Below are 27,888 nucleotides of genomic sequence, written 5' to 3' on the forward strand. Positions count from 1 at the left end.
TCTCTGACTCACACATGGATGGAGACCACGCCTGAGGGACTGAAATGCAGCTAACGGCTGCAGCCAGCACGGTTCAGACACTCTGCACCCAGATGGGCCTGAAGCTGAAAGAGCCATTTGCTAAGGCTGATCCCTTTGCGGGGAGGCCGGGGTGGTGAATGACAAGAAGCACATGGAGCTTGCCATGTTGGAAATGTCTCGAGTACGGTATTTTTCTGTGCCGTTCTGTTTGACTTGTTTCCATTCCTTTTTATGGCTGGGCTTGTATGTTATTAAAGGACGATTAATCCTTGTATAATAACTCATTTGAATTTTTACCTAGGGCCTTGTACAGGTTTCCCAGGGTTTGGGCACATTTTCCAACCCAGTCTGTTTCGGGCTTATCCAGATTTGCCAGAAATTGCTCACAAGCCCAGACAGATCTGCCCTGGGATGGAATCCCAGCATGGGGGGAGTTTCCCAGGGGTAGTTGTGCACCCCTGGCAGGGACAGAAATGAGCAAGGCAGTTTTGGGCTGGTGAGTTGGTGTCACATGGAGCCGTAACCTGCTCTGAGCTGGGCGCTGCACACTCCCACCATGGCTGCGGAGGATTCTGCTGCAAAAATGAGTTTGCAAAATCAAGACTGAAATTCCGACACCTACAAATTATATGGGATGTAACATGATCCTTACCGGGACGACGTGGTCCAGGCAGCACACACTCACACCTAGCTCGCCACATTTCCAGGGATGTCACAGAAGAGCATGGGCTCTTAAATGCCACCAGCTGGCCAACCTAGTTTCAGCCACAGTGTGGAATTGGAGACCATCGCATACGTTGTTCTAACCAGGACAAGGACATAAAAAATATTGCTTTCTGGACTCACTGTAATGGGGGCCAGCCCTGAGGCTGTGACAGAGGAATCAGGCAGTGTGAGAACCCAGACACAAGCCAGGCTTGGGCACCTTAGATTCAAAATTTGAATTTTTTTTTTTTTTTTGTGAAAAATTGTCACCATTTTGGCTGACTTTTGTAGACACGCCTGGCTGTGTCCATTCTATGCCATGCACTCAGATGCATTCGTGTCTGACTGCCTTCATCCTGGCAAGCTCTGGTAATGGCTTGACAACAGATCAGGAGAAATCCTAAATAGCCAGCCTTGTTCTGCCTCCCAGCAGCATCTTTTCATGGGCTTCGATATTTTTCTTCCTTTGAAAACATGCTCTAGCTCCACTGGGAGTTATCTCACCTTGTTACAGGAATTGATGTGGGAAATTCTAGGTCCTATGTTATGTAGTTGGTCAGACTAGATGATCAACAGATCGCTTTTGACCTTAAAATGTATGAGTCAACTTTCCTTACTGCCCCTGTGATTTTCCTATGCACGCTCTGGCTCCTTTTGCCATTCCAAGCTAGGGAATGGCAGAGGATCAGATCTATGAAGCTAGGACATATGAGGAGGGACCAGCCGGTTACCTTGGGATGCCCTGCTGTGCACAGTGCTGCAGAGCTTTGCACTGTGGCTGAGCCAGGCAGTGGGCACTCTGGGATGGATGTGTTGTGCGTTACTTTGGATATCAGGCTCGTAGCGCTTTCATATCACGCAGAGCTGGTATCCTAGATCTCAGAGCAGAGTGCAAATACTTGAGCATGCTGGCGTGTGCAGAAGTTTGGTCTCACATGGTAGCTGATGTGCAGTTTCCAACTCGCATTACAATCTTCATCACAAGAGGTTGCCACATTCAGAATTTGCAGTGGCTCATATGAGATGTGTGGTCACATGGCTTAGCCAGGGGACTGGGAATCTGGAGCCAGCTGCAGATTCAAGCTCTGATGCCGGCTACCTTTAGGTAAATCACTTGACATCTCTGTGCCTCCATTTCCTTGTCTCAGAAATGGGTATAATAATGGCCTGCCTCACAGCGGCTGGGAGGTCCGGTGAGCCAAGATTTGCAAAGCATGCTGTAGATGTAATTAACCATTGGAACAAATTACCCAGACTCATAGTGGATTTTCCATCCCTGGCAATTTTTGTATCAAGATTGGATGTTTTTCTAAAAGCTCTGCTCTAGCTCACAAGGAGTGGTTTGGGGATGGTCTCTGGCCTGTTCTATGCAGGAGCTCAGCCCAGATGATCATCGTGGTCCTTTCTGGCCTTGGAATCTATGAGTTTCTGGATCTATGTGACACGCTCGTCTAAGCAAACTGTGAAGGATTTGTAACAATAACTTACTGTGTGACCTTTTCACTGTCTTGCCTTGTGACTGGATCGCTTCAATCCCAGCTAATCATGGGAGTGAAACGGGTGAGAACTTTCTAGGAGACCCACCTACACCCCCAAGCTCATCCAGCTGGACTAGAACAGTCTTGGCAGCAACCGTTGGATTTCTGCCTATCACACCAAAGCGATGCGACTCTCGCCTTGCTGGCCAGGTGACGGATCTGACCTTACCGCCATGGTTGGCCCTGCCAGGGATGGCTGGCCTCGGCTAGCTCATCCGCCCGTGTCTCTGAGCCCTGTGGCTGTGACATAAGGCGCGTCACTCACTGTCGGGTGTGCCCCAGAGAGAAAAGTCAGTCGGGGCAATGTGGGGCCTCGTTCTGGGGGCTGCAAGTGCAGGGGGAGGAAGAGGAGATGGCAGAACATGGCTCTTTCCCTCTCCCTGGGATGGCGACCCCAACAGGAAGGGGAAGATTGCGGCTAAGGCTCTCGGCCCTGGGATTTGCTCCTGACAGGTGGGATTTGCTCCTGACGGCCCTGGGATTTGCTCCTCTCTAGGGCAGTAGCAACACAAGCTTGTTGCCCTCGTCTCTAGCAGGTGTTTCTCCACCTCGCCTGCATGTGCCATGGTTCCTGCGGCAGGGAGGGACCCTTTGCTGGCGGCTCGTCCAGGCGTGGAACAGCTGGGGCGGCAGGGGAGACAGAGAAGTGGGGCAGAGCTGGCAGAGGCGGGCAGTTGCAGGTCAGGATGGCAGGCACGGACAGAGCTCCGGGTAGCCCAGGTCCGAAGTGCATTGGCGGAGGCTGTGGCGCTCTGACACGAGACAAACAGGGATATTTCATCTCAAGATTGAGGCGCAATTTATGGGGCCCCAGGGCTGGACTAGCAGAGGACGCCGCAGGTCGAGACTGAGATTCCTGCACTGAGCCTGACTCAAGCTGGTGCTGTGGATCCTCTCTGAGCACTAAGTTCACCCACACGTTTCCTTCCAGTCTTCCCAGAGTGCACCATGCGGCAGCAGAGCTGGGGAGACTCCCTGGAGAGACCCAGGGCTGTTGGCTGACAGGCCGGCTGGCTGTGAACACAGCGCTGGGCAGTGCGGCGGTACAGAGCTGGTACGCCCCAGAGGCACCGCACCCTCGGCGTGTGTGGGACAGTGCAGACAGCAGGAGGAGGGATGGAGGAGCTCGTCTGTGTCACACGAGCGGCGTGGAGGAGAGGAATGGTGAGAGGGGCTGCTGTGGCTGTGTGTGCAGCCCGGGAGGCTGTGACCCTGGACACCTGTTTCTCAGCTCATTTCCCACTCGCTTGCCTGCAGAAGTGACTCAGTCTTTCTTTCCCTTCCTCCCCACAGCTTCATTCTTAAGGTCACTCTTCACTGCGCCGCGGCTGATTACAGCGTGAGAACTTTCTCAGCCCTGCACGCTGCGGTGCGGCCTGTGATCTCGGTCAGGGGGAGGAAACAGCCAAACGGAAAGCTTCGCAGCGACCAATTGTTCTGTGCCGAGGTTTAAGCCCCATGTGTCCCAGAGCAGAGCTGGGGGCTTTCTACTCCCCTCCCTTCACCACCAGAGCTCTCTGGGGCTGGGAGGTTGCCAGGGCAAGGCACAAAACCTACCGGCACTTCCTCACCACTTGGGGAGCCCCACACCCTCCTCAGGTCTGCAGCCAGGAGGCACCGTCTGGTTCAAGCCAGCACACAGTTCACCTTGAAGCTGGGATGGAGCTGTCACTTTCAAACAAGGCAGGCTTGAGATCTCACGAGAGGGCTGCAGAATCTCCTGCCTGCCCCTTGCACGCTACTTCGGCTCACTCCACTGCAAGGCTCAGGACCCAGCACTTCGGCCCGTACTGAATGTGGTGCCAGTGCTATTGCCACATAAGGATGGACATGCAGTTAACACAACCCAGACTTCCCCGAGCACGGACAGTGGGCTGAGGGTGGTGACTCCACGGGCCAGTGCTCAGGAACGGCTCTTCCTTGCAGGCATCTAGCTCTTTTCACCTGTCGTTTGCAAATAGGAGTGAGCATTATTATCCCTACTTTCCATGGGGAAACTGAGGCACACCTAGGCGATGGGGCTTCCATGAGGTCTGGCAGCAAGTGAGTGGCAGAGCCCGGGGTAGAAGCCAAAACTCCTGATTTTCACTCCCATACTCAACCATTGGACAACACTGCCCCAGAAAGATGAGCAGTTAGTGCAAGGTTGAGTTGTACACTGGGAAGAGCAACACCACAACCCTAATGCGTTGTTCTTAATTAATATTATTTATTACAGTCTCACCTAGAGGCTCCAGTTGAGACTGTGATCCCATTTTTTCTATTTGTTTTGTACAGCCCCTAGCACAATGTGGTCCAGACCTGTTTTAGGCCTCTAGGCACTACCACAATATAAATATCAAATAGTAATGGCAATAAACTGTGCCGGACACTGTACACAGACAGTGAGAGAGTCCCTGCCCTGAAAAGCTTGCAATCGAAATAGACAAGCAGACAAAGAGTGGGAGGGTAAACAAAAGGGAAGTGACTTGCCGAGATCACGTAGGAGGTCGGGGCAAAGCTGGGGGGTCCTGAGTCTCGGTGACAATGTCTTCTAGAGGCTGGAGGGTCATTAGAAATGTCAGCCACCTTGTTTATTTGCTCCAGTCCCCCATGTGGCTCAGATACCCTGACAGGTAGTAGCCGTGGGTTCCCCGAGCTGTGCAGATAGCTGCTGACATCAGTGTTATACAGACGGTGCACAGAGAATAAGCAAGAGTCAACTGAGTTCTTTGCTGATGCAAGAGTAAAACCCAGCAAAACAAAACGTTGTGCTCACTTGTGGGAGATAGCTAGGGGGCCATGCAGGGGTTTGGGGCAGGGCTGGAGGGAAAGCAGAGAATGCAGCAGGATTCCCTTTCCATGAAACCCCCTAGGGAGCAAGGAGTGTCTTTGACAGCCTTGTGTCAGTTTTGGCCTCGTTGCTCTGCACCAGCAAGGCAAAGGGGGGGCGCAAGGCTTAGCTCCCAACCTCTGTCCTACCCAGCTCCGAGAAAGCCCTAAGAACTTGGCCGCTCCTGCGTTGCCCTGGTTGCATAATCCAGAGTCCTTTGTCCTTTGCTTATCACGGTTATCTGGAAGGAAAAGATAACCAGGCATCTTCAGGTCCCTGCAATCGAGTGTGTTTCTCAGGCTCAGAACTCCTTATCAGGAGCGATCTCTCACCAAGGGAAGGTTTCCCAGGGACCTTTGTCCTCCAAGAATGCTCCCGGGTGTGTTTTCAGACTTGGGCAAAGTCTTTATGACAAGTGCTTTCTTATTTGCCACTGTAGCGAGTGTGAGTGAAGTGCTCACAACGAGCGCTGTGAGAGCCGGGCGTGGCTGGGACCGGCAGAACTTGGGGTGGCTCAGGATATAGCAGATGGCCGTCATTCCTCGAGGGGTGAGCGTAGAGGATCTCACTTCCACAGGGACCTGCTGCTGCTCCCCAGCTGTACAGACACAAGAGCATGGGCCCGAGGTCTAGGCTCTGCCCTCCCCTGTGGGAATGCACGCTGTCTGCCACGGAGTGGCAGTGTGCCAGGAGCTGGACCCCTTGTTGGGCTGGTGTTAGCATTCCTGCATCCCAAGTGGGACGAGGTTAATAGCCTCTGACTAGATCTGAGATGGAGGATCCGCCTGCCCTGTCTGGAACTCACACAGCTCTGGCACTGTCTGGCCTAAGAAAATGTTAGGGGGTCGGGGCTCCCCAAGTGCCCATGGGCTCAAGGGCCCCAAGCCCCAGTAAAAAATCCCACCCTGGAATACCACCTTCCCTGCACCTGGTCCCTTGCTCACCCCACCTGCACCAGGCATTGCCCGGCCCCGCGTCCAGCTCAGGGCTGCCGGGCGGGGCGGGGGATCCCGCTGACCTGCTGACAAAGGAACCCACCCAGCTGTGCAGAGAGCCCCGTAGTGCATAAAGGACATTGGGGTCACCACTGTGGGGACCAGTCAGCTCATGCCTTCCACTCCCCGAAGCTGCTGACTCCCCTTAACGAGGCTGGGGAGAACGTCCCACGTTTGTATTTCTGCCGGGAGAATTCATTGCTTCTGGTCACCAGCCCTTCCCTGCCAGGCTCTGTCTCCCAAACAAACCCCTCCCGCTGGGCCAGCCTCCACTCTGGGCCTCATTAGCCACCGCTTGACACGGAGGGCAAAGAGCATGGGATGTGAGCCTGGGGCTTTGGGGTCTGCTCCCAACCTGACACTGCTGTGCCATATTCCTTTGGCAGGATACTTAACCTGACAGGGCCCTGGCTCCCCGTCGGTGCAGTGGAGTGACTGACTCTGCCCCGCTGTGGCAGAGAGCTCTGTAGATGGAGAGTGAGAGGGGTGGGTTATTTATGTGTTTGTCGGGGGGGGAGCCTTCATTCAGGGAGACAGCAGCTCCGAGGGGCGCTCCCTCACTCCACCCTGGTGAGCAGGACAGCTGGACTTCCACCACCATTGTTTCCCCTGCTTTGGATTTTTTTCTGTTTGGGGGGGGCCTTGTTTCCCCAATAATGACTCTGATCGATATCAGAACAGCAATCACCTTTTCTCTGTAATCAGAGCTGCCTGGGCATTCAGTTGTCCTCACAAGGTATAAAGACGTTCCTCTCTCCAGAGCCCCGACTTCTCTTCCTGAAGATTAGTTGACTCCACACAACAGTGGATTTATCTCAACAGGCAAGAGGTCCCATTTCACCCCGAGTAGCACAGCGTTACGCACTGCTGCCGGTGTGAAAGGGAGGCGCTGGAACAGGCCATGAAAGTTGTTACCGTGGGACCTAGGAAACCAGCCTGCCACCGTCTCTTCCTGCGCCACGTACCTCCTGTTGACTGGCTCCCAATATCAGAACCATCCCAGCAGCTTGACTCATCGGGCTTCTATTCACTAGCTACAGCTGCTGTCGTGGAGACTGTCCCGTCATTCCAGTGCCACCCTCAAATGCATATTTACTGCTTCTTCTAAGGGACAGGGCAGCTGCTGCAGCTGCATTTGCATCCTGGAACCCAAGCCTCAAGTTGCAGCCCTGGCAGAGATCGCCACCACTGACATCAGCTAGTCGGTTGGGTGGGAGAAGCTCTTAGCTAGGGAGTAGAGGGAAGGAGGCTTCTGGTCTTGTCAGTGCCTCTTTTTTCACGGGCATAGGACAGGCCATTGCTTGGCTTCTCTGGTTTCCTAGGTTGAGCCAGCACTATCAACAGATGTTTGCATGGTGTGTGCGGTGGGGCAATGAGACCCCCACCACTGGGTGTGCATGAAGGAGTCTGCTAGAGTCCAAGCATCTCCGGAAGTAACCTGCATCCTGAGGGGGGAAGGTCAACGGTGCCTCTGAAGTTGCGGCACAGGGAGCATGGGGGAGGGGCGTGCATATTGCGTATGAAGTGTGGGTTGGATGAATGGACTATAAGATGGATAGAGAGCTGGCTAGATCATCGGACTCAACGGCTAGTGATCAATGGCTCCATGTCTAGCTGGCAGCTGGACACAAGCGGAGTGCCCCAGGGGTCAGTCCTGGGGCCGGTTTTGTTCAACATCTTCATTGATGATCTATAGGATGGGGTGGATTGCACCCTCAACAAGTTTACAGATGACACTAAGCTGGGGGGAGTGGTAGATACCCTGGAGGCAGGGATAGGATCCAGAGTGACCTAGACAAATTGGAGGATTGGGCCAAAAGAAATCTGATGAAGTTCAACAAGGACAAGTGCAGAGTCCTCCACTTAGGACCAGTGGAGGGCAACAAAAATTATTAGGGGGCTGGAGCACAAGACGTATGAGAAGAGGCTGAGGGAACTAGGCTTGTTTAGTCTGCAGAAGAGAAGAATGAGGGGAGATTTGATAGCAGCCTTTAACTACCTGAAAGGAGGTCCAGGGAGGATGGGGCTAGGCTGTTCTCGGTGGTGGCAGATGACAGAACAAGGAGCAATGGTCTCAAGTTGCAGTGGAGGAGGCCTAGGTTGGACATTAGGAAAAAGTTTTTCACTAGGAGGGTGGTGAAGCACTGGAATGGGTTACCTAGGGAGGTGGTGGAATCTCCATCCTTAGAGGTTTTTAAGGCCTGGCTAGACAGAGCCTTGGCTGGGATGATTTAGCTGAGGTTAGTCCTGCTTTGAGCAGGAGATTGGACCAGATACCTCCTGAGGTCCCTTCCAACTCGAATATTCTATGATTCTATCTTGTGAAGATCTGTGCAACCTGCTGCATGTAGCATCTCGTTTTGGCAGCTCCAATGGGCGGAGCTTGGTTTGTGGGAGGAGTTTGGAAGAATGCCTCTGCTTGTTACTCCCCGGTTCCACCCCTGCTTTTAGCATCCTTCTTAGATATTTAAAAGCAGGGAGATATCTTCTGCCCAGCAAACCCTTGGTTGGCTATCAGTCATACCCAGAATAAAACTGCAAAAATCCCTTTGCACAAAAGCTGTTGGACTCTGTGACCCAAGCAGTGGGGGGGAGGACAAGGGCTGTTTCATTGAAAGCTGTTTTGTAACGGGGTTGTTGGTTCCAAAGAGGGCTTTCCAACTGATTTGCTAGGGAACGGAATTCATTTCGGCCCTTGAGAGGGCTCCAGTGGCAATCCAGGCACTGGCATGACTGCCCACAGCTTCTTGAGAATGCAGCTCTGCGCCCCGCCGGCACCGTTGTAATGCCCCTCTCACGCCCTTCGGCCTCATCCTGCCCCATTCCCAGCCTTGCCTGCGCTCCCTGAGGTGGGATTTCATTCGTGTGACGACAGCTGTCTCACATCCATTAAGGGCACTGCCCCCGCAGCCCACTGCTGCACCCCTCCCCCCCGGCCGTGTCTGCGGGTCAGGCTTGCCACACTGCCCGCGTGCTGCCCTGCCTGGGCTGTGCCAGCCTGTGCACAGACACAGCAATTGCACGGTACCAAGCAGCTTGTAACACCTAAGACTTCAGATGGGTTCACCCAGCAAAGGAGCTCATGGTTAGCTTTCGTCTCCCTTTGAACTAGGAAAGGTGTGTGCACCGTGCCCAGCCCAGTTTGCCTTGCAGTGAAGGTGTGGCGCTTTGTTTCTGTGCGTTCCAGGAGCCGCAGTGCAGCGGCCCGTGGTCACAGGGGACCCAGAACTCTCTCGTGCGGGGCGCCCCTGGCTTAGCTCGCTCACAAGAGAAGGCAGCCCTATTTACCCTGCTTGAGGAAAGGAGGGGGAGACAAATCCCTCCTTAAAGAAATCTTCCTCTCTCCTCCCCAGCCCCTTCCAAATGCAGCCCTTTCTCTCCAGAGCCACCACGGAGATGACCTTTTCCCAGCGCCTTTTTTCGAAGGTTGTTTGCCGAGTTGGCACCCTGCTTTCTGGCTCCCAGTGGCCTTTTCAGCCAGGCTGCCACAGGGACAGGCATCCTCAGAAGCCTTTGAAACGAATTCCTCAGAGGATGGCGGGGAAGCTTTACAAACTCCCATTCAAAAATCGTTACTTTGAAGTGATGTTGCATTTTCATCCCTTTGAAGTGCCACAATTAAGAGGGGGCCGGGGCCGATCTAAAGGCAAAACGCTGGGTGTCACAAGCCTTTCTCTCCTTCTCTTTGTAACGATGACACCCCCCCCCCCACCAGCTACATCCCACGAGGGGGGCAGGGGAGTGGCGAGCAGTGGGGAGCTGGTGACTTCACGCTTTACAGGCTGCGTTGAGGAATTTTTTTAAACTCCACACCCCGTCCGCTGTGCCGGTGGGAGGGTTGTGAGAGCTCCAGGGCTGGCCATAGCGTATAGACAGGGAGGTTTCCGAGGAGAGGGGGGATGCCAGGCATTCCTGGAAGAGCACAAAAGCTCAGCAAACTATCAATAAAGCCCACATGACAGTTGGGTCCCCGCTTATATTTAACCAGTTCAGGGCCGAACCTGCATTTTCAAAGACAGAAGAGGGGCGCCAGCCCCAGCACTGGAGCAGGGTGAATTTGGGGGCAGATAGGACATTCTGAAACGTTGCCTTGTTCAGCCCAAATGAACCTTTTGTGGGGTTTCATTTCAGTGAGACAAACTGACTAAAATTCTGTGTCAGTCATTTTGTTGGATTTTCCAGGTTAGCCACGCAACTGAAGAGTCCCCAGCCCAGGGTGATCACTGCTGCGGGCACCACACTGCTGCGTTTGACGTCATCATTATTACTGATCATTATTAGAACTAAGAATGGCCACACTGGGCCAGAGCAATGGCCATCTAGCCCAGTGTCCTGTCTTCCAACAGTGGCCAATGCCAGGTGCTGCAGAAGGAAGTGAAAAGAACGGGGCAATTATCGAGTGATCCATCTGGCACTCAGAGGCTTAGGAAACCCAGAGCGTGGGGTAGCATCTCTGAGCATCTTGGCTAATAGCCATTGATGGACCTATCCTCCCTGAACTTCGCTGCTGTTTTAACCCAGTTAACACTTTTGGCCTTTACAACATCTCTGAGGAGTGTCACAGGGTGACTGTGTGTTGTGTGGAGTACTTCCTTTTGTTTGTTTCAAACCTGCTGCCTGTTAATTGTCATTGGGTGACCCCTGACTATTTGTATTACAGAGCTTAGAGGCTCCTCCCAGGGTCCAAGGCCCTGCTGTGCTGGGCACTGCACAGACACATCGTGAGAACCAGTCTCTGCCCGTAGGAGCTTACAGTCTAAATAGGCAGGACAGAAGAAAGCTGGGCAGGAGAAAGGAAGGATTATTCTCTCCATTCTGCAGAAGTGGAACTGAGGCCCAGAGAGAGTAATCACTTGCCCTGGGTCACACAGCTACTCTGTGTTAGAAGTTTAGCTGTCAGACTGGAAATAAGACATATGTGTTTAACCGTCAGAGTAACTAACCACTGGAGCCACTTACCAAGGTCCTGGTAGATTCTCCATCACTGGCAATTGTCAGATCCAGACTGGATCTTTTTCTAAAAGTTCTGCTCTAGGACGTACTTTCAGGAAGTTCTGTACCCTGTGTTACACAGGAGCTCAGCCAGATGACCACAATGGTCCCTTTGGCCTGCGAATGCCTCCCTCGGCTTTGTCTGTCAAACAGGCAAAATAAACCACAAATTCCCTCCCTAGATTTGCAGATTTTAAAGCCAGAAGGGACCGTTGTGATCATCTAGGCTGAGCTCCTGCATGGCACAGGTCCGAGACCCTCCCCGCTGACTCCTGCACTGGACTTACCAGCGCGCGGCTCCCTTAGAAAGACATTCAGCCTTGATTTAAAGCCTCCAGGGGCTGGAGAACCCACCTATCTCTGACTCAATGTGAAAATAGGGGTGACAACGATGTGCTGCCTTAAAATGTCCCATGTGGTGCCTCCGCAGTGCGAGTGTCGACAGCAGCTGCAGGGGTCGTTCCAAACCTTGAGGGTCCAACAAAAATCACCAAACTTTTAAATTGGCATAACTGTGTCCATGCAGCCGGCTGCCTTCACTGGAAAGGCCGCGCTAGTTAGAAATGTGCAGCCTTCAGATGTTTCATGATCCATTAGCAGTCAAGGAGTTAACAAAGCTTGACCAAAGGACCGTTTACTTAATCCTTACTCAGGCAAAACTCCCATTCAAGTCAGTGCCTGAGACAGGCCTTCAGGCTTGGCCAGTAGTTCCTATGGGCTGAGTAAATTGGATCTGTCTCATTGTGTGGAGTTGGCACATTTGTACATATGAACTGAGCATCTGAACCATTTGAGGTTCTCCACTTCAGGTCAGATAAACACCCAAGCCAAGATTCTCTGAAGTGACTACTGATTTTGAGAGCCCTACCTGAGACTTTCCTTCAGGGACCTCATTTTTCACAGGGGAGGCGCTCAGCTTTTTGAATTCTCAGCCCAGCAGTTTTGCTGCCCACCCCAATCTGCTGCAATGCACAGGGTAGGCTGTCTCACACGACTTCCTGATTCAGAATGGGCCAGAAATCCTACAAGGAGAGCCTTCCTTGTGGCCTTTCGCTCATCCCATTCCAGCCCTGGTCCAACCCCAGAAGAGTAAATGTGGAAGAGAATGGGAAAATTGAGTTAAAAACAAATACACTCTCTTAAAAAATGTCTTGTTAATTTCTAAAAACATTCCAAAATGTATAGGCCAGAGCTGGCCGTGGGTTATCATTGGTCAGATGCTGATGTGGTGTCCAGCTGCTGGTGGGATCCATCTCTTTGTTGTTTTGCCTGTGAAATATCCCCGTTGTCTTGGATGGATTTCTGAGAGGTTAAACTTTTCGTTGCTGATGGAAGGTTCTTCACTAGCGTTATTTCAGATGTATACCAGAGTAACAGACAGCAACCTTAACCACTCAGACTTCAGCCTTAACTGATCTGCTTGTGGGAAGGGAAGATCAGAAAGTGCTGCAAGTTGAGAGTGGAGTGGGACACAAATGGACATGACCACAACAAGCTAGGGACAGAGTTTGTCATAAACCAGCCGTGAATTGTGCCCTGAAATCTTCCTGGGTGTTATTGGTTTGAGTGACAGTTTACATTTTGGTCAGGGTCTGTCATCCCTTTTACCCAGTTCTTTGTTTCATTTCTGTGGTGCTCTTCGAGTTTAGAAAAGAGATCCCAGATGGCATGTTAAAAAGGCATATGAGACATTCACAGGGTGTTCCCATCTTACTGGTCAGCCTGGGTTGGATCTTGTAACAGTGTGCTTAGACATGGTAAAATGTATCAGCTAACATGGTAGCTGTGTCCATGGAGGCTCTCACACACCTTGGGGTCAGGATTATGGACACGTGCTGAGCAATCCATGTTATTTCAGAGTAATCCTACATGAGCCTTCTACAGTACCTTCCATCGCACAATGAGCATGTACTTTATACGTTCATTTGTTAAGCCACTGAGTGCCACAGTGAGATAGGGAGGGAGGGATTTTACAGATGGGGAAACTGAGGCACAAGAGAGGAAGCGGCTTGTCCAAGATCAGCTATATCAGAGCTGGAACCAGGCGCCTGGTCCCTTGAGTGCCAGGCCTGTGCTTTGACCACACGGCCCCCTTCCTCTGGTTTGATAGCAATTCACAGCCTCTCAGCAGAGGTGTAAATGAGCACCCATGGTGCAGGCACTGCATAGCCAGGTGCTCAGCATGTGCTTCACAGCGCCCTTGGGTTGGGAATACACCTCTAGTGGGTGGGGCCTGAGCACAGCACAGTGGAAGCTGAAACACAGAATGTGGGGCTCAGTTTTGCAGGGTCACAGAGCGCTGTGGGGGAGTCAGTCGAGGACTCTCCCCCTGCCATGGAATGAGACCAACCCGAAGCAAGGCCCAAGGGCTGGTTCTGCTCCAGCTCCTGTGTCCTGTCTGCGGATTTCCTGGGCACAGGGGGAGCAGGAAGTGGCAGGGGTAAGATTCCTTCAGCACAGGAGCCGTGCAAGACCCCCGCAGCTTGTGGCTTAGGGCACGCTGGCCCCAGCAGGGGCGTAGCCTAGCGCTGCGTGCCAAGGAGGCGTCTGGGGCTGCTCTGATTTACAGGGGCCCCACAGCAGCACAGAACCTGGAGAGTGTGAACATGGTTTAAAGCTCCTCATCTTCCCGTCCCCTCCCCTGGGCTGTGCCTCCCAGGAGGATTTCAGAGCCATTTCTACAGAAACACATTACATACGTTGGTTTCAACCCTAGGATATTTCCCCAATGACACCCCCTGTGTGTCTCCATCCACGCGGGGCGGTGTGGTCCAGTGGCGGAGTCACTGGCCTGGGAGTCAGTCCTGGCTCTGCTTTGTGACCTCCATCACTTGCCTCAGGTCCTGGGTAACGGTATGGACCTTTCTGTGCAGAGTGCTTGGAGATCTAGGATGAAGAGCTACGTGGGATTACTGTATTATTCCATTTCACTCCCTGGAGCACTGAGGCTCCTCCTGATTGAGCTCTCTTCTGCCTTGGAGAGGAACAGCTTCGAAGCCCCACTGATGTCCTGAACCTGTTCTTTCACCACTGAGGCCTACTCACTGCTCTGCCTCTGTCTTCACAGACAAGGTCAGCTCCCAGACTACTGCACTGGGCAGCACAGAATGGGGAGGCAGTGAGTACTGCATCTTTTTCCACATCATCTGTCACTAGGTTGTCTGCCGCATTGTGTAAGTGGCGAAAGAACAGGGTCAGGATTATTTAGAAAGGCTGGACATACACAAGTCCATGGGGCCAGATGCAATGCATCCGACGGTGCTGAGGGAGTTGGCTGATGTGACTGCAGAGCCATTGGCTATTATCTTTGAAAGCTTGTGGTGACTGGGGGAGGTCCCAGATGATTGGAAGAAGGCAAATCTAGTGCCTGTCTTCAAAAAAGGGAAGAAGGAGCATCCAGGGAACTACAGACCGGTCAGCCTCACCTCAGTCCCCGGAAAAATCATGGAGCAGGTCCTCAGGGAATCCATTTTGAGGCACTTGGAAGAGAGGAAGGTGATCAGGAACAGTCAGCATAGATTCACCAAGGGTAAGTCATGCCTGACCAACCTGATTGCTTTCTATGAAGAGGTGACTGGCTCTGTATATGTGGGGAAAGCGGGGGACATGATATACCTTGACTTTAGCAAAGTTTTTGATACAGTCTCCCACAGTATTCTTATCAGCAAGTTAAAGAAGTATGGGTTGGATGAATGGACTATAAGATGGATAGAGAGCTGGCTAGATTGTCGGGCTCAACGGGTAGTGATCAATGGCTCCATGTCTAGCTGGCAGCCGGTAACAAGCGGAGTACCCGAGGGATCGGTCCTGGTGCCGGTTTTGTTCAACATCTTTATTAATGATCTGGAGGATGGGGTGGATTGCACCCTCAGCAAGTTTGCAGATGACACTAAGTTGGGGGGAGTGGTAGATACCCTGGAGGCAGGGATAGGATACAGAGTGACCTAGACAAATTGGAGGATTGGGCCAAAAGAAATCTGATGAAGTTCAACAAGGACAAATCTAGAGTCCTTCACTTAGGACAGAAGAATCCCATGCACAGCTACAGACTGGGGACCATGGGCTAGGCAGCAGTTCTGCAGAAAAAGACCTGAGAGTTACAGTGGACAAGACACTTGTCATGAGTCAGCAGTGTGTCCTTGTTGCCACGACGGCTAACGGCATATTGGGCTGTATTAGTAGAAGCATTGCTAACAGATCGAGGGAAGTGATTATTCCCTTCTATTCGGCATTGGCGAGGCTGCATTTGGAGTATTGTGTCCAGTTTTGGGCCCCCACTACAGAAAGGATGTGGACAAATTGGAGAGAATCCAGTGGAGGGCAATGAAAATGATTAGGGGGCTGGAGCACAAGACTTATGAGGAGAGGCTGAGGGAACTGGACTTGTTTAGTCTGCAGCAGAGAAGAGCGATGGGGGATTTGATAGCAGCCTTTAACTACCTGAAAGGGGGTTCCAGGGAGGATGGAGCTAGGCTGTTCTCAGTGGTGGCAGATGACAGAACAAGGAGCAATGGTCTCAAGTTGCAGTGGGGGAGGTCTAGGTTGGACATTAGGAAAGTTTTTCACTAGGAGGGTGGTGAAGCACTGGAATGGGTTACCTAGGGAGGTGGTGGAATCTCCATCCTTAGATGCTTTTAAGGTGCGGCTTGACAAAGCCCTGGCTGGGATGGTTTAGTTTAGGTTGGTCCTGCTTTGATAACCTCCCGAGGTCCCTTCCAACTCTCACCTTCTGGGGCATGGCAGACACACCCTACACTGCCTTCTGTCCCGCCAAGCCCCTGGCTAGGAGCAGGGGGGGGCAGTGGAGCCAGGGCCTGGGCAGCTGTGCACACGGCTGCGGCTGTTCTGCTTCGCGGCACCAGCGAGGCTGCTGTAACGGGGACCCTGGGTGAGTCACGATTTATTATTTGAGAAAATTCACGATAGTGTAAATGGCAAAAGTCTTGAATTTCACAGAGGTTCCAGAATGGAACGAAGTTTACAACTGACGTTAATCAATTTCAAAGCATGTGCATGGAACGAATTTTACAACTGACTGCAAATGGGTTTTTACAGCTAAAATGTGCAGCAAACACCAGCGTCTGCAATCCCTTGAACGCTCACCTATTTCTCTTCCTATTTGTGATTTAAAGTTAAGCATCGTTAGTCGCGTCCCTGTTTCTCGTTCGTGGATTGCCTGCACACGTCACCTCTTGAGTTAGATACTTTATTATAGACATTTTCCTTTAAAAATATCTTGTAACTATCCCGGTTTGGGGGCATTATCACACTTCTTGTGCCCTCCACGAAATCGTGATTTACACATAAGGTGTGTCTCAGAGACTCAGAGACTCTAAGGTCAGAAGGGACCAATATGATCATCTACTCTGACCTCCTGCACAACGCAGGCCACAGAACCTCACCCGCCCACTCCTGTAATAGACCCTGACCTATGACTGAGTTATGCAAGTCCTCAAATCATGGTTTAAAGACTTCAAGGCACAGAGAACCCACCAGTAACTGAGCCGTGCCCCATGCTGCAGAGGAAGGTGAAAAACCCCCAGATCCTTTGCCAATCTGCCCTGGGGGAAAATTCCTTCCTGACCCCAAATATGGCGATCAGTTAAACCCTGAGCACATGGGCAAGACTCACCAGCCAGACACCCGGAAAGAATTCTCTGTACTAACACAGAACCCACCATCTAACATCCCTTCACAGGCCATTGGGCATAGCTACCACCAGGAGTCAAATGCAAGGGAAGGTGTGATGTAGCACAGGTCATCTCAGCCAGGCTAGCGTTAGTCTAGCTAGCACTGGTGGCCAGGGCAGTGGCATGGGCTGGCAACCAGTGCACAAGCCTGCTAGCCAGCTGGGTACGTACATGGGTTTCTAGCCTCCTCTGGAGTGTGTGTCACTGTGTCTTCACTGCTGTATTTACCCACGTCAGTTAGATTCAATCTAGTGTGGTTATGTGTACCTGCACATCAGCCATAGCTTACCTGGCAATGTGGACAGGCCGAGCCAGGACCCTGGCTATTCAAGCGGCTAGTCCTTGCTGCTGCGGCTTCCCTGCTGTTATCAGAGCTAGCGGGAGTCCACACCTCTGACTGCACTACAGGCATTCCTGGAGCTTAGCGCAACCTGCAGGTGCCACGCTGGCCTCTTACAGTCTTCTCAGCCCTCCACCTCTGGCTCAGCCCTGGCTCCTTGGGTGGCTGATGAACCAAGAGCAAAGGTCACATGGCGGGGCTGAGGTTGCTGAGCACTAGCCCAGCTCATCACACCTGGTACTCAATATTCAGGGTCTGTTTTTTCTCTCCTGTTTCCACAGCTTGCCTGGCCAAGTCTGAAGAGAAACCGGAGACAAACCCAACATCTGACACCTCCGAATCTGACTCCCTGCAGCCAGTTTACAATCCACACTGCCAGTGGCTACAGGAGTCTGACCTCAACGTGGAGACCCTGACGCTGGCCACGGGCACCGCCCTGCAGCTGGCAGCCATCCCGCCTGGGGTGCTGGCCAAAGCAGACCTGGCTTTCTTCTACTGTTGCACCCAGTGTGGCAAAGTCTTCTGGGAGGGGTCGCACTTTGGGCGAGTGGTGTCTCAGTTTAAGGAGGCTTTGGGCCCCACTGAGGGAAGCCAAAGTTTCTACAACCTGAGCTGAGGCAGGGCAGGGTAACCAGCAAGGGCTGGGAATCTCGGCTGGATCCTAACTCCCCAATGAGTGGCTGTGGTTCAGCTGGAACTGGACTTTGGGTTGCTGTTAAGGGCTGGGAGTTTGACTCCTGGGGGGAGCCGTGGTCCAGGGTTTGGGGCAAAGGATGCTCGCGATTGATACTGTAATGGGCCGTGATTCGTACCGGCCTGAGATCAAATGGCCTCCAAAGAGATCATTAAATCTGAGACGTTCTGGGATCGATCCCTGGCCTCTGTGATACTGGTGTTGCTGCGGGAGGTGTGTCACGCACTAGCAGCCATGGAGGCACTTTCACTCCTCCCACGAGGAACCTCCATCCTCACAGCCCTCCTGCCACAGTGCAGCTCCCGACAGGGGCGCTTGAGTGTGGCCTGAGGATCTCCAGTGCCTCCAACACCTCCCAGCGTGGCGGGCTCCGAGCCTGCTGCCCCCTCAGTCCCCAGGCTTCAGCTGCCTCTCTCCTTGGGCCTGATCCTGAGAGGCACCAAGTGCCTGCTGCAGCCAGGAGGCACTGAGCGCCCCCCATGAGGTACAGAGCATCCCCCTGCTCCCAGGAAGTGCTGAGTGTAATTCTTTGTCTCCCCGCAGCAGGCATAATGCCCAGGCCCTGCCCAGCCAAGGACCCCTTTGGCAAATTGCCAGGGCCCCCGGGCTTCGCCTAGCTCATGTGAAATGCAGACAGTTGTGTCATCTGTGTCCGAGGCTGGCAGCGCAGCTAAGAGTGGGGCGCAGATGCTGAGCCTCCCAGGTGTGTGGGCAGGACCAGGGCTGAGCCTCTGGGGCTCCTGGCGAGGCTGTTCATCAGGGCGGGGGAGAGGTCAGGCAGCAGCACACCCGACTGGCCCACATTAAATCTGGGCATCGCCCCAAACCGGGCAGCACCGGTGCCAAGTGTGACGCTGTCTGGAGGGATCACAGCTGTGAGAGCCGACCTCGGGGCAGACTGTCAGCAACAGCAGCCCCCCCACACCCCCCAGCGCTGCTGGTGTGCTCTATAATTAGCTCTCACCAAGCCAGCACCAAATGGGAGCTCTTGGATCACTGTGCCAGGCCCCTCGGGTTCTCCCAGCCGTCCTGCCACCCAGGCAAGCTGAACTTCATGATAAAAGGTTCTTTAGATCCAAAATCACACCCCAGCAGGTTGCTCCAAGTCCCAAGAGTCACATACCCCAGATCAGTTGGTGCTCCAGATCTTACACAAAGACGACGCTGGAGCCAATGCTATAGTAAACGAACTAAAGGTTTATTAGCTAAGAAAAGAAAATGAGCGTTAACTGAGAGGTTAAAGCAGGTCAAACATATGTACAGGTGAGTCACAGTTTGTAACTCCAAATGCTGTTAGACCTGCCAATCTCCCAAAGGTCCGCAGATTGTCTCTGGGGATCTCTGCTTTACAGCTGGTCCCCTTCCCTGTAGGTCAGAGATGGAGGATCTTTCTTTGAATCCATTTGTATATCTTCTTCTGACAGAAACCAAGCTGACAGTGTCTCTGCCCACATGGGTTTTTCCTCTGATGACGGTGAGTGAGGAATGCACTGAGGGCTGGTCTACACTGGCACTTATGCCAGCAAAACTTTTGTTGCTCAGGGGTGTGAAAAAAATACCCAGCTGAGCGACATACATTTTGCCGGCATAAGCATGAGTGTAGCCAGCGCTAAGGCTGCAGACGAGCGCTCTTCTGCTGACATAGCTACTGCCCCTCATTTAGGTGCTTTTATTATGTCGGCGGAGGAGCTCTCTCCTGCTGACAAAGCACAGCTACACTGGCGCTTATGCTGGCAAAACTGATGTCGCTCAACGAGGTGTTTTTTTCATACCCCTAAGCGACAAATGTTTTGCCAATATAAGCGCCAATGTAGACAAGCCCTGAGTCTTTGTCATCCGACCATCACACAATGGCCATTTGCTTTGAAACTAGCACTTTTCTGTTAAAGTATTTATGTCCTTCATTAGCTTGTCACAAAATTTCTTTGCTGGGCTATTTAATTCCACGGGTCAACACACTGTACATGTTTGCTATTACATTATACCAGGAACAGCTAAGTGAAAACAATAGCAGTAACATGCCACTAGATTCCATGAAGTTTAAGCACCTGACTACACTCTCACAGTCACACTCGTTTCAGTCTATACCAGGACACAAATGACGGGGCCTGTGGCCCTGATCTGCCCTGCTCTGCCACTGTCACACCAATAGTCAACTGTGGCCAGACGCTGTGTGGTGCCAGGGCTCCTGCGCTACCTTACCCAACAGAGTGGCCCATTTGATCCTGCCCCCTGGCAGAACTGGGCTCCTGGGAGTCAGGGCAGGGCATGGTGGAAAGCAGGTCCACAGGGCAGCCAGGCAGTGCAAGTGGATGTGTGGAGATGGAGGTGATGGTCGTAAGCAGGGGTGGTTAATACCCACTCCAGAATTGAAGGGCAGGCCCCCATATCCCCTGTCCCCCTGCTGGCTCCTCCCGTGTCTGAGAGATGGGTGGGATGAGGGGCATGTGATTCGCACCAGCTGCTAGACGAGGGACTCCAGCTTTCCCCCCAGCCTGTGTGGTGGTGAGGTTCTCGGTGACTGCGCCCTCCTGCCTTGTTGGAGGGGGGTGTCAGCCTCTCGGAATGGCTCCCACCCAGCATGGAGCAAAAGGCTCCTGGCACAGCCATTTGGGGCCCAGCTCCCGTTGTTCTCAGGCTTGTCTACCTTCAACGGCCATGCAGAACAATTGACCCCAGGCCTCTGTGTAACAGCTCTTACCGTATTTGACGCTTGTTGTCAGGTTCCCCTCCCCCGCCCCCCCAAGTCGTCTGGTCACAAAACTAAATATACCTGGGTTTGTTTGTTTGTTTAAATCTTTCCTCATTGATCCAAGTTTTCTGAACCTTTTCTCATTTTTGTTGCTCCCCTCTGCCCCCCCCCCCTCCAGTTGAGCCACAGCTTTCCTAAATTGTGGCAATGGTACGCCAGCTGGGCCTCATCAGCACGGAGTAGCCTGGGCCAGTCACCTCCCACGGCTTACACACGACACTCCTAACACGCCCCAGACTGATGTTAGCCTCTTTCCCAACTGGTGACTCATAGTCACTTTGTGCGCCACAAGAACCCCCAGATCCTTGCCAGCAGCTCTACCGCCTAGCCAGTGATTCCCCAGTCTGTAGCTGTGCATTTGAGTTTTTCCTTCCTAAGTGACGCACTTTGCACTTGTCATTATTGAATTGCACTTTGCAGAGCAAGTCTCCAATTTGTCTAGGTCATTTTGCATTCTAAGCCTGCCCGCCAAAGTGCTTGCAACCCCTCCCAGCTTGGTGTCAGCTGCAAATTTCATAGCAAACTCGCCTCTCCTCTCCGCTCTGCAGTCGGTAATGAAAACAGTGACTAGCACTGGCCCAGGACTGAGCTGCCCAGTTTGACAGCAAACCATCTAGCCAGTCTTTGAAAGTGGGGGCTTGGGGGTGCCAATCCCACACATGAGAGGGTGGATCCCCAGAGCAGCATGCTCCCAAATCCACTGCACTCAGGGCCCTGGGAGCCCCCTGGTCCTGTGCTAGTCTGAGTGGAGAGACATATGGCCAGCAGTCTGCTCAGCTTTGCAACATGGAGAGTTACAGGGGCCCTGATAATGGCTGCTCAGCTTCCCAGCGAAACCCTGCAGCCGGAGACGCTGCACAGCCAGCGCGAACGGTGGGCGTTGGAGCGCTCCCTACACACGAGGAGGTGCGGGGACCCCATTCCCAGGCGGCTTTGCAGATGTTTGGCCTCTGGCTCTCCCATCCCAAACTGGATGAGTAGCAGCCAGAGCCTTCGCCTGCACCAGCCGGTGCCGGCTGGCCAAACAGGTGCGATTGGAGGGGGCATGGGGCTGGGCAGCTGAATGGGAGGTGGCCAGTGGACTGGGCCACATTACAGAGCAGGACTGGGGGGGGGGGAGGAGGAGGAGAAAGGCAGCGGCACCATGGCAGGCCCCTTGTGCGCTCATCCCCGTTGTGGGGGGGGGGGCGGCTGTGCAGGAGCTCTGCTCCATGGGGCTGGACTGCGGGGACGCAGCCATTTAACGCAGCACGGCCCGCTTGCCGGGCTGGCTGCGGAGTGCCAGCGCTCCGGGGCTGTCAGACGGGCAGGTGGGAGGCACCGGCTACACAGCCAGCGGCAGCGAGTCTCCCGGTGCAGAGCCCCAGCCAGGCTCCCGCGACCCTGCTAAAACTAGCTGTGCAGCGAGTGTGTTGCCGTAGCGGGTCGGGGGCTGAAGCCCACAGCGTGGGAGGGGCTCCAGAGCCCATGCTCCAGCCCAAGCCGCGATGGCTACACAACTGTAGCATGTCCCGCGAGCCCTCGGCTGTTGACCTGGGCTTGGAGGCTCGCGGCTGCAGGCTGTGTAAACATCCCCTTAATGGCTGCATGGTGACCCCTTAGAGCTCTGCCCAGCTGGGGGAACACTGGGGCAAAGGGCACTCTGCGTTGGGCCCCCTGGGACTCTAGGGGACTCAGCCCTCCTGGGTTTTGGAGGCCTGAACCCCAGCTGCTCTGCAGTAGCTCGGCCCCACTCGTCAAAGGGCAAGAGGCAGTGGATGTGCAAGGCGGTGAAAGCCACTGGCTGTCTCTGATGAGCTCCCCCCGCTCCCACCCGTGCTCTTTTTCCAGCAGGGCTGGCTGACGTGGGGCTGCGGGACAGGGACTCATGCACCGCGCTACAGCCCCTTGCGGGCCCATGCAGGTGCCCAGAGCAGACACGGCGCCACTGGCCTGGAGTCGAGCAGCAGATTGCGAAACCAGCCTCAAAGCCAGATGGAAACCACGTCGCAGGTTCTGACATTCACCTTCTGGACATTGCAACCTCCCCACGTGTGCCCATTCCAGTTAGAGTATTCTAGGAGATATCTGAGCCATTAATCTTCAAAAAGTCACGGAAGATGGGCGAGATTCCAGAGGACTGGAAAAGGCAAATATAGTGCCAATCAACTTAACTTCAGTACTTGGAAAGATAATGGAGCAAATAATTAAGCAATCAATTTGCAAACACCTAGAAGATAATAAGGAACAGTAAGCATGGATTTGTCAAGACCAAATTGTGTCAAACCAACCTGGATAACAAGCCTTGTGGATGGGGGAAGTGGTAGATGTGCTATATCGCGAGTTTAGTAAGACTTCTGATACTGTCTCGCATGACCTTCTCATAAACAAACTAGGGAAAGACAACCTAGATGGAGCTACTATAAGGTGGGTGCATAACTGGCTGGAAAACCGTTCTAGAGAGTAGGTATCAGTGGTTCACATTCAAGTTGGCAGGGCATATTGAGTGTGGTCCCACAAGGATTGGTTCTGGGTCCGGTTCTGTTCAATATCTTCCTCAATGATTTAGATAATGGCAAAGAGAGCACACTTATAAAGTTTGCGGATGACACAAAGCAGGGCAGAGTTACAAGTGCTTTGGAGGATAGGATTAACATTCAAAATGATCTGGACAAACTGGAGCAATGGTCTGAAGGAAATAGGATGAAATTTAATAATGACAAATGCCAAGTGCTCCACTTCGGAAGAAACAATCAGTTCTCCACTTAGTTCAAAGTACTCCCCGTGCACCTGCAAACTACTCCACACAGGAAGGAACAATCACACATACAAAATGGGCAATGACTCCCTAGGAAGGAGTACTGCAGAAAGGGAGCTGGGGGTCATAGTGGATCACAAGCTAAATATGAATCAACAGTACAACACGGTAGCAAAAAAAGGCATCACTCCGGACTATATTAGCAGGAGTGTTGTAAGCAAGACATGAGATGTAATTATTCCACACTACTCCACGCTGACACGGTCGCAACTGGAGTGTTGTCCAGTTCTGGGTGCCACATTTCAGGAAAGATGTGGACAAATAGGAGAAAGTCCAGGGAAGAGCAGCAAAAATGATTAAAGGTCTAGTAAACATGAGCTATGAGGGAAGATTGGAAAAGCAGGGTTTGTTCAGGCTGGAGAAGAGCAGACAGAGGGGACAGGAGAACCATAAAAGGTTGTTACAAGGAGGAGGGAGAAAAATTGTTCTCCTTAACCTCTGAGGATAGGACAAGAAGCAATGTGCTTAACTTGAGCCAGGGCAGTTTAGTTTGGACATTAAGAAAGACTCCCTAACATCAGGGTAGTTAAGCAGTGGAATACATTGCCTGGGGAGGTTGTGGAATCATGACTGGAGATTTCTAATAGCAGGTTAGGCAAACACCTGTCAGGGATGGTCTAGATAATGCTTGGTCCTGCCAGGAGTGCAGGGCACTGGACTAGATGACCTCGCACGGTCCCTTCCAGCCCTATGATTTTATAACAGTTATGCAGATATGAAAACCAAGGTTGAATGAGATAAGATAGATCACTGAAGAATTAGAAAATGTTTAACCAAGACTTTGTGAGGGCATCATGCTCCACTCCTAAGGAAGTTGAACCAAAGCTTGCCAGCTCTTGGACGAGTGCAGGAACTGAAGCCATTTCATTGTTTAATTGTTTTGCGTTTAATGTTAGAGAAGGAGCTGACTAGGAGTTTGGCTTTAAAAAAATTGCGGCATTCTATTTACCCAAAAGAGATGCTGCATTGGAAGGATTTCAGTGTCACACACGAGAGGTTAGCAGCCAGAGGTTACAGGTCTATTACAAGAGTGGGTCGGGTGGATGAGGGGCTGTGGCCTGCAACGTGCAGGTGGTCAGACCAGATGATCATGATGCTCCCTTCTGACCTTCAAGTCTATGAGGCTATAAAAGCTTTGCCATACCAGGTCCTAGGGGAGGGGTGGGTGAACAGGTATTCAAACCGCTTGGCTGGGTCATAATATTGCTTCTTGGCTCCTTTGGCTGTCGGGGCTACAGAAGAGGAAGTTTGCCACAAGGCCTTCACTATTTTGAGCACCCTTCATGCACAGGGAGGGCCACCCGAGCCGGGGCAGCCGCTGGTAGGACATTAAAGAGGAGACACCAGCCACCCCCCAAGTTCCTGCTCAGCCCCTCAGCAAGGGTCACCTCGGCGGTCAGGCAATCAAAGGAGGCCCTTTTGATGGTGCGCCCTGTTTCCTGGATCCCTCTCACCCCTTTTTAAACCACCTAGCTCCCTTCCGATCCGAGTGGGCCAAAATTACTTCGGACCACTGGGTCCTTGGCATAGTTTCAGCGGGCTATGCCCTCCAGTTTGTTTCTTCCCCTCCCAACAACCCTCCCCCTCCATAGGGACCCCTCTAACGAGCAACTCCTCATTCAAGCGGTGGAGACCCTCCTCAGCCTGAGTGCGGTGGGAAAGGTCCCTCAGGGCATGGTGCGAAGAGGGTTCTACTCGAGGTACTGCCTCATTCCCAAAGCAAAGGGGGGTCTAAGGCCCATACTAGATCTGCATCACCTCAACAACTACCTCAAGAGACTCAAGTTTCACATGGTCTCCCTAGCTTCCATAATCCCTCCCCTGGATCCAGGAGACTGGTATGCTGCCCTCGATCTCAAGGACGCGTATTTTCATATATCTACCGTCCCCCGCCACAGGCGCTTCCTTCGCTTCCTGGTGGCCGGCTCCCCTACCAATTCACAACTTTACCCTTTGGCCTGTCCTCAGCCCCGAGGATGTTTACCAAATGCATGGCAGTGGTGGCTGCACACCTGAGGCAAAAGGCGGTACAATTTTCCCTTACCTGGACGATTAGCTAACCAGAGGCAGGCCCAGGTCCCAAGCTCAGAACAGCGTGAGCCTGACATGCGCCGCTTGCTGCCGGCGGGGCCTGCTGATAAACAAGCAGAAGTCCACGTTAACGCCTGTGCAGCGCATAGAATTCACCAGCGCAATCCTGGCCGCATCCCAGGCCAGAGCCTTCCTGCCGCCCCCCCCCCCCCCCGCTTCAAGGCGATGTCCTCCATTACTGCCCGCCTGCACCAATGCCCTACGACAACAGCCAGGCATTGCCTACAGCTGTTCAGACACATGGCGGCCGGCGCCAATGTGCTGAGGCTGGCTCGCCTGAAGCTCAGGCTGCTTCAAGCCTGGCTGGCCTTGGTCTACGTTCCAAGCAGGCACCTTCTGGATCGGGTGGTCACACATCCCAGCCACCTTGGACTGGTGGAGGACCCCTCAGGCAGTGTTAGGGGGCGTTCCATTCGAGGAGCTAGTTCCCGCCGTTACCCTGATAGCAGATGCCTGGGACATAGGGTTGGGGGGGGCCCATATTAGCGCCGACCTCAGCACACAGGGGGTCTGGTCGAGGGAAGAGAGGCACCTGCACATCAGTGTGAAGGAGCTGTGGGCCATTCGCCTGGCGTGCAGAGTGCTCCTCTGCTTCATTGCGGGCAGGGTGGTGCAGGTGCTGACAGATAACACATCGACAGGCGGGGGGAGCCGCTCCTCAGCCCTCTGCAGGGAAGCTATCCGCCTGTGGGACTTTGCAGTGAAACACGATTTCCACATGATCGCCTGTCACCTCTCCGGTGTGAGGAACGATGAGGCGGACCGCCTCAGCAGGTCGTTTCTACCCCACCACGACTGGTCATTACACCCAGAGGTGGTGTCTGTGATCTTCCGGAGGTGGGGCTCTGCCTAGGTGGACCTGTTTGCATCAGTATGGAACAAGACGAGCCCACAGTTCTGCTCTCTCCGTGGCCGAGAAGCCAGGTCAATCTCCGGCGCTTTCCTCTTGCAGTGGTCAGGGAGCTTCATGTACGCGTTCCCGCCCATTCCCCTCCTGCTCAGAGCCCTGCTGAAGTTCAAGAGGGACAAAGCAAACGTTATCTTGATCACTCCAGCCTGGCTGCTACAGCACTGGTTCAGCATGCTGCTGGACCTCTCAATTGCCCCTGTTCTGGAGCTCCCGAGACGGCACGACCTCCTGTCCCAGGATCACAGTCGCCTGTTGCACCCGGAGCTGGACTCCCTGCACCTCACGGCGTGGAGGCTCTGTGGCTGACCAAGAACGAGCGAGCCTGCTCGGCACAGGTCCAACAAGTCCTACTGGATAGCAGGAAGCCTTCTACACAGGTCGTGTATCAGGCTAAATGGAGACAGTTTACCTGCTGGGCGGAGTCCCGGGGTATCCCGCCTAGTCTTTTGAGTATTTACTACACCTAAAGCTCCAGGGTCTGGCGCTGGCCTCCCTGAAGGTTCACCTAGCAGCTATATCGGCCTGCCAGCAGCCGCTAGAGGGGAGATCCCTGTTCTCCCACCCAATGACGATTACGTTCCTGAAAGGGGTGGAGAGGCTCTATCCGCAGGTCCGTGACCCGGTGCCTCCCTGGGATCTCAGACTGGTCCTTTCATGTCTCACAAGGCCCCCTTTGAACCCATGGCTTCATGCCCTCTGCTCCTCCTTTCCTGGAAGGTGGCCTTTCTGGTGGCCATTACCTTGGCAAGGAGGATCTCCAAGATTAGGGCACTGACCTCAGAGCCCCCCCTATACCGTGTTCTGTAAAGATAAGGTTCAGTTGAGGCCACACCCGGCCTTCCTGCCCAAGGTGGTTTCTCAATTTCATTATAACCAAGATATTTTTCTCCTCGTGTTTTTTCCCAAACCGCACGGTTCAGAGGAGGAGAGAAGGTGGCACTCGCTAGATGGAAGATGGGCCCTGACTTTCTACAAAGAGCAAACAAAACCGTTCCGGAGGTCGACGCAGCTCTTTGTCGCAGCGGCCAACCAGATGAAAGGCTCACCTGTCTCTGCCCAGCGCATCTCCGCGTGGATAACTTCCTGCATCAAGTTCTGCCCATGCAAGACATCTGCAGAGCTACCACTGGTCATCAGTACACACCTTCATGTCCCACTACGCCATTGTCCAGCAGGTGCAGGAAGACACAGGCTTCAGCAGAGCCATGTTGCGGGCAACTCATCGGTAACTCCAACCCACCTCCAAGGTACTGCTTGTGAGTCACCTACAATGGAATGGACATGAGCAACACACCTGGAAGAACAGCAGTCACTGGTGAGTAACCCCCTTTCATAGAACACTGCCATTACAACAAGGCTTATCACCGGCACCGTTGCTATTTAACAGAACGTTTAGAAACAGATGAGCTCGGTTTTTTTCAAGAAGGCTATAAGGAAAGGACTGACTCTCAGTTAAGTTCATATCAACAGAATTATGGAGATAGAGGATCACATAAAGGGCCTTATTGGAAACCGGATGATGGCGGGGGTGTCTGTACTGGTAGAAATGGG

The 27,888-nt window shown here is 53.1% G+C and overlaps 1 protein-coding gene across 3 annotated transcripts in view; it reads left to right on the forward strand.

Annotated features, from left to right (window-relative positions):
* The window catches only part of EXD3 (exonuclease 3'-5' domain containing 3), a 505,315-nt gene extending 486,994 nt beyond the window's left edge, over nt 1-18,321 (forward strand). For all 3 annotated transcript variants that reach the window (XM_067561570.1, XM_067561572.1, XM_067561571.1), the window contains one exon: nt 17,375-18,321. In XM_067561570.1, coding sequence (XP_067417671.1) covers nt 17,375-17,709 — 335 coding nt within the window. In that variant the 3' untranslated portion in view covers nt 17,710-18,321. The remainder of the gene's footprint in view (nt 1-17,374) is intronic.
* The last annotated feature ends 9,567 nt before the right edge of the window (nt 18,322-27,888 follow it).

This window comes from Emydura macquarii, unplaced genomic scaffold (genome assembly GCF_026122565.2).
Source record: "Emydura macquarii macquarii isolate MOO-44397 ecotype Brisbane River unplaced genomic scaffold, CSIRO-AGI_Emac_v2 contig_2417, whole genome shotgun sequence".
In the NCBI taxonomy this organism is placed as follows: domain Eukaryota; kingdom Metazoa; phylum Chordata; order Testudines; family Chelidae; genus Emydura; species Emydura macquarii.